The 6,903-nt window shown below is 33.1% G+C and overlaps 1 protein-coding gene across 1 annotated transcript; it reads right to left on the reverse strand.

The window, feature by feature from the left end:
* Window positions 1-5,351: 5,351 nt before the first annotated feature.
* On the reverse strand, window positions 5,352-6,065 carry LOC139500321 (UDP-galactopyranose mutase-like). Its single transcript, XM_071289062.1, has one exon. The coding sequence runs from the start codon at window positions 6,063-6,065 to the stop codon at window positions 5,352-5,354; it is 714 nt and encodes a 237-aa protein (XP_071145163.1).
* Between the last annotated feature and the right edge of the window lie 838 nt (window positions 6,066-6,903).

Below are 6,903 nucleotides of genomic sequence, written 5' to 3' on the forward strand. Positions count from 1 at the left end.
CAATTTCTCAAAGTCCAAAGCCCATAATTTCGGCAAAAAATAGTAGAGCGGAACGAAACATAAACTTTATCTGTAACTCATCATGGTTAACTCACATATGAAAAATCAGCCCAATATCTGAAGGCGTTTAGAAAAAAGTCCGAATAACTGTGATTTTCAACAATTTCTCAAAGTCCAAAGCCAGTAATTTTGTCAAAAACTAGTGGAGCGGAACGAAACTTTAACTTGATCTGTAACTCATCATGGTTAACTTACATACCAAAAATCAGCCCAATATCTGAAGGCGTTTAGGTAGCAATAAACAGTTAGGAAAAAATAATAAAATTTGCCCTTATAGATTTTACCATCCCCTTTTCATTGCTTTCTTGCAATATCAAGCTTACTGTTTGTGTCATATATGTGCATATGTATTTAATCAGAATCTTCCATAGATTTTATATCCAGTATATAAAATGGTAAAATATAATTTCTTTTGGGTAAATCCATGGCAACAATCTGCATTTATTTGTTATAAAATATTGCAAAAAGGGGGGAAAAGATGTCACATATTTCCCCAAAATTTGGCTAAAAGTAGAATTTCAATCGCTTGAAGTAATACCTTTTCTGAAACTGTGTACATACATCATTCAGCAAATCCAATGAAAATCATATGTCTTTCGTCTCATTTTTTTTTTAAATTGCGTCAAAAAGTTCGTGTAAAAAAAAAGTGTTTGTAAACATTACATTAATTTCTGGACCGATAGCCGGTCTAGCTATGAAAATACGGATTGTCAAACAGAAAATAGCCCATAAAACATGTAAAAAATAATCTTGATGCTCTTATAAACCATCTTTGAAGGCTAAGTTATCACTCAGCTTTCTAAAAATGAATTTTATTACACAATAAGTTTCCTATTTGAAAAATCCACCGGGGCCAAAATGCTAAACTCCTAACTGTGTATTGCTACCTTAATAGTAAATATTTTTTTCAAATTCTCCCTTTTAACTTATTTTCTGTGTTCTTCTAGCTAAATCGAGTAAAATGGCCTTTTATTTTTGAAAACTGGTTGAGTAATGAATATTTTATGAAGGTTAGCAGTTGATACTGAAACGCGACAAAAACTGATTTAAAGAAAGGTGCCAAGTCAAAGTGTAGAATCTTGTCCCTACCTCAATTTTTGGCAAAATCTTAACAAGAGTGCACACACTGAAATGTCTCGCCTTCTTTACTAATCATTGATATTATGTTGATAGTCCTAAGTATAAAGCTAAGCTTTATTACAACTGTCACATAAACTTAACATTAACCAAGATAACTAAACAAAGACCAATGAACCTTGAAAATGAGGTCAAGGTCAGATGAACCATGCCAGACAGACATGTACAGCTAACAATGCTTCTATACAACATATATAGTTGATCCATTACTTATAGTTTTAGAAAAATAGATCAAAACACAAAAACTTAACACTGTGCAATGAACCGTGAAAATGAGGTCAAGGTCAAATAAAACCTGCGCGACTGACATAAAGATCATAAAATATTTCCATACACCAAATATAGTTGACCTATGGCATATAGTATTAGATAAAAAGACCAAAACTCAAAAACTTAACTTTGACCACTGAACCATGAAAATGAGGTCAAGGTCACATGACATCTGCCCGCTAGACATGTACACTTTACAATCATTCCATACAACAAATATAGTAGACCTATTGCATATAGTATGAGAAAAACAGACCAAAACACAAAAATTTAACTATAACCACTGAACCATGAAAATGAGGTCAAGGTCAGATGACACCTGCCAGTTGGACATGTACACCTTACAGTCCTTCCATACACGGAATATACTAGCCCTATTGCTTATAGTATCTGAGATATGGACTTGACCACCAAAACTTAACCTTGTTCACTGATCCAAGAAATGAGGTCAAGGTCAAGTGAAAACTGTCGGACAGACATGAGGACCTTGCAAGGTACGCACATATCAAATATAGTTATCCTATTACTTATAATAAGAAAGAATTCAACATTACAAAAAATTTGAACTTTTTTTTCAAGTGGTCACTGAACCATGACAATGAGGTCAAGGACATTGGACATGTAACTGACGGAAACTTCGTAACATGAAGCATCTATATACACAGTATGAAGCATCCAGGTCTTCCACCTTCTAAAAAATAAAGCTTTTAAGAAGTGAGCTAACACCGCCGCCACCGCCGCCGCCGCCGGATCACTATCCCTATGTCGAGCTTTCTGCAACAAAAGTTGCAGGCTCGACAAAAACTATACCTCTTTTGTCAGTTTTTTTATGCAGAAAATCTTAATAAGATCTCTGATGATGCAAAATTGTACAAAATTTAGCAATTTCAAGCATCAAAATGTTAATCTTTATGCCTATTGCATAGCAAAGACTTGATTAAAAGACTTGGTGATAGGGAATCAATTTCTTGCATCTGATTTAACTTTACATTTAATATATGCCAAAATGTAACATGAAACCTTGATAAAAACAATAATTTGATATATTCGCAAGAAAAAAACCAACGCGTTCAATACTTAGGCTACTACATGCAGCCCAGTTAATCAGAAGCAAGGGTTCAGCCGATAGAGTACAAATATAAGCCTTGTGTCAAAATGTCTAATTTTGGTTGCTTAGGACTGTAAACAATAAAATTGACATGTATTGTCATTCTTAAACACTTAATTTCCTCAGAAGTTGATTTAGAATCTAAATATCAATAGATTTGTGGCATGAAAAGTCTTAAATTATACAATTCTGAGCTTGGTAAGTATGCCATAAGGTAGCAATAAACAGTTAGGAAAAAATAATAAAATTTGCCCTTATAGATTTTACCATCCCCTTTTCATTGCTTTCTTGCAATATCAAGCTTACTGTTTGTGTCATATATGTGCATATGTATTTAATCAGAATCTTCCATAGATTTTATATCCAGTATATAAAATGGTAAAATATAATTTCTTTTGGGTAAATCCATGGCAACAGTCTGCATTTATTTGTTATAAAATATTGCAAAAAGGGGGGAAAAGATGTCACATATTTCCCCAAAATTTGGCTAAAAGTAGAATTTCAATCGCTTGAAGTAATACCTTTTCTGAAACTGTGTACATACATCATTCAGCAAATCCAATGAAAATCATATGTCTTTCGTCTCATTTTTTTTTTAAATTGCGTCAAAAAGTTCGTGTAGAAAAAAAGTGTTTGTAAACATTACATTAATTTCTGGACCGATAGCCGGTCTAGCTATGAAAATACGGATTGTCAAACAGAAAATAGCCCATAAAACATGTAAAAAAATAATCTTGATGCTCTTATAAACCATCTTTGAAGGCTAAGTTATCACTCAGCTTTCTAAAAATGAATTTTATTACACAATAAGTTTCCTATTTGAAAAATCCACCGGGGCCAAAATGCGAAACTAAACTCCTAACTGTGTATTGCTACCTTAGAAAAAAAACTGCGTATAATGGTTTGTTGTGGAATGACTGAATGACTGAATGACAGAATAACGGAATTACGGAATTACGGAATTTCGGAATTTCGGACAAGGGTAAAACTATATGGCACAGACAACTTCGTTGCGGGGATATAAAAACTTGATCACAAAATCTGTTTTTCTAGATTTATTTCACATTACTTTTTCAAAATCTGTTTTTCTAGATTGATTTTACATGACTTTGCAGCATCGTTGTTTTGCAAATCTCGATATTCCAAGTTGACAATTTGCTGATAGTGTACCATAAAAAATAAAATGAATTATAATTATTTGCCTTTAAATCTAGACTAACGTACTTCAACTATGCCATTAAAATTTTAATAGTGAAACTCGTGCTTAAACAATTCTCGCGGAAATGTGTGTACTGATGGTTCACGTAAGTAACGTGTCGGACGTAAGTATATTTGACACTATTTTTCTTTATTTTCTAATATAAAAAGCGTGTATTATTTGCGATATGCTTATTTTTGAAAGATTAGTTTGATTTAGAAAAGAATGATGTTTTACCGAATAAAACAGAGACTCTAACTTGTTATTTCGGAAATGTAATACGTGTTCCCTTTATTCGTTCGTACCTTTCGTCAATTTATAAGAAAGCTCTATTGATTCTAATAAAAGAGGCGAAAGATACCAGAGGGACTTTCAAACTCGGGTGATCTATGGTGCTCTGGAAGGGTAAGCAATCACTACAAACTCGGTAAATAGTCGAATACGGTAAGTCACATTCGTGAAAAGGGAACGGGATTGTTATAACGACATCAGATACACTCGATATCATATGTTGAACGGTTATTCCATAACAGTCAACCAACTCAAAGTTACGAGGGGTTGTCTCAACTTCATCATTTGGAACTCTTGGTTTAATAGCTCCGTTGTGAGCAGTAACCCTCTATCATGAAAATCATTATAGGAAACACAACCTCAGGAATATCGAAGACAGGTTAGACATTACAACTGATTAGTTACACTGCTTTGTTATGTTTATTAGAGATCTTTTTATATATATTTATTCTACTTGATCATATGAAATACAATTCATGACACTGTGAATACACCAATGGTAATGATAAACTTAAAGTGTTTATAAAAGAAATTAGAAAATCAAAACCAAATCATCGAAGATGTATTGTGCAAGATTCATAAACGTGTCATTCACAACTTTCACATATGATATGCATATCGTTTTCTTTAAAATCGAACGATACTTCAAACATTCGAGGCAGTTAATAAAATCGAATTTTATCATAAATGCCAAACACACTATTTGTGAATGTTTTAATGGGTATTGAACTACAAAAGACACCATTATAACAATTTTGCGGTCTTGAATTAACCCGCATCAGACAATTACACTAGCTCCTTCTTCTCTAAGCTGCCTGTTTCAGGAAAAATCTTATTGCACACAAATGTGTAGTATATAAATGTAACTCGATGCCGCTTAACTGGTTTTCCATTCAATCTGAAAATTGACATTCTAAACATTAGTGCCAATATATCATTATGGCATCCATTTCCATTTGGGGAGGGATGGGGTTGACATACCAGTATCGTTTGGATATTTGTAAATCGAGAAGACCGTATGTAGAGTCTTTCTTGTCATTGTATTTCGGTCTGGTTTCCTAATACCGCTCAAATATCCCCTTAAATGTACCAAAATAATTCATGATTACTAGTACTGTCACCATTGATACTACATATCAATAAAAATGAGGTAAATTTGCATTTGAGGAGCAATATAATAAGAAAGGTATTACACATCGTAAGCAGTATTTTAACATTCTGAAATATAATATTTCTACTTTTTATTGGCATCTGAATAATTAAAAAGCAGAGTATAATGTTGTATTGTTATATAGAAAAATTAGAGTCACAATACTCAAGTGCATTCAAAATTGATTGATCCATATTGAAATATTTATAACTGGCAAGTCGTCCAACAAAATGTATATTTCTCTCTTTCTCTGTCAATGCTTTATATTGTTCATACAGTTCCATATTTCTTTTGTTTGGAACAGGATAGTAGGGATCACCGTCGCTACATGTTGTCTCTGAGATAATCGTGGTGTGTGGCGAATCTTGATTGAGGAGATGTTTGTATTCTATTATCCTGGTAAATGCAGTTTCGGGACCCGGATGATTAACGGCAGCACATGGCTGGAAGAATTTAATATTCTTCAAACGTTGAATTTCAAAGTTTACGGATCTATACTCTAATTTGGGATAGCCAACATTTGTGAAGAAATCATCAATAGGTCCAGAATATATGATGGTACTGTTGGAGACAGCAGAAGGATTCATGTCAAAATAGTCACATGACAGACGTATTGTTATATTTTCATGGTCCAGTATATTTTCGAAAATTTTTGTATAACCGTCAGTAGGAAGTGCTTGATATTTGTCACTGAAGTAACGGTCATCGAAATTATTTCTTACTGGTATTCTAGCTAACACTGATGCATCCAATTCCTCTGGGTATCTCCCCCATTGTCTAAATGTATAATGCTTAAATATTTTTTTCATACAAGGTTTCACCAACCCTTGACGTGGCCATTTGATATCCATTATCAATATGTTCATGCTTCAATTGGTTTCGGGACAACCAGTCATCTGCTTCTTGTTTATTTGTTAAATGCTGTCCACATAACATATTAATAGTTGTTATGTTTGGTGGCAATGATATGTATTGTTCATCAATTACCCCTAAGACTTTGTGTTCCCATCTTGTCCAGCTAGAAAAACGATTTACGTATTGCCACACTCTTTCGCTATTAGTATGAAACAAATGTGCTCCATATTTATTAATTCTTATTCCGTTTTCATCGATGTAATCATAGCAGTTTCCACCCACGTGATCTCGTTTGTCTACGATCAGAACCTTCTTATTTCTTTCTTCTGCCATAAATCTGGCCATGACTGCCCCTGAAAGACCACACCCGACAACCAAATAGTCTGTCGACATGGTATTGACGTATCAGTTTCAATATTTTACGACACTTATGATCAGCTTACATCCACTGTAAAACAAATTTAGACTTACAATTATACATTCTTATTATTTTCTAATAAAAATAATTCAATTTACGATGGCATACAAGTTAAAGTAGGTACTTTCTTTTAGGAAGATTCAATATTTAATCTTAATTTCAAACCCGAAACAAATTTAGAGAAAATGTTCGAAAAAATGTATGTACAAACGATGATTCTGATGTATCATGGCGAAAAAAAGAACGTATTTCAATATGATACAATTACCAAATATACAACACAGGTTTACGAAATCATATGTATCAGGTAAACTCGTTAACCTAATTAAGGTTGCACTATCTAAATACATCTGTTTCTCAAAAACACGCCTCTTTTGGGGAAATCTTGAATATTCATAGAAAATTAATTTTGTTTA

Source organism: Mytilus edulis, chromosome 13, assembly GCF_963676685.1.
Source record: "Mytilus edulis chromosome 13, xbMytEdul2.2, whole genome shotgun sequence".
Lineage (NCBI taxonomy): Eukaryota > Metazoa > Mollusca > Bivalvia > Mytilida > Mytilidae > Mytilus > Mytilus edulis.

Coding starts and splice junctions, on each gene's coding strand:
- LOC139500321 (XM_071289062.1), bottom strand. CDS start 6,065: ATGGATATCAAATGGCCACGTCAAGGGTTGGTGAAACCTTGTATGAAA.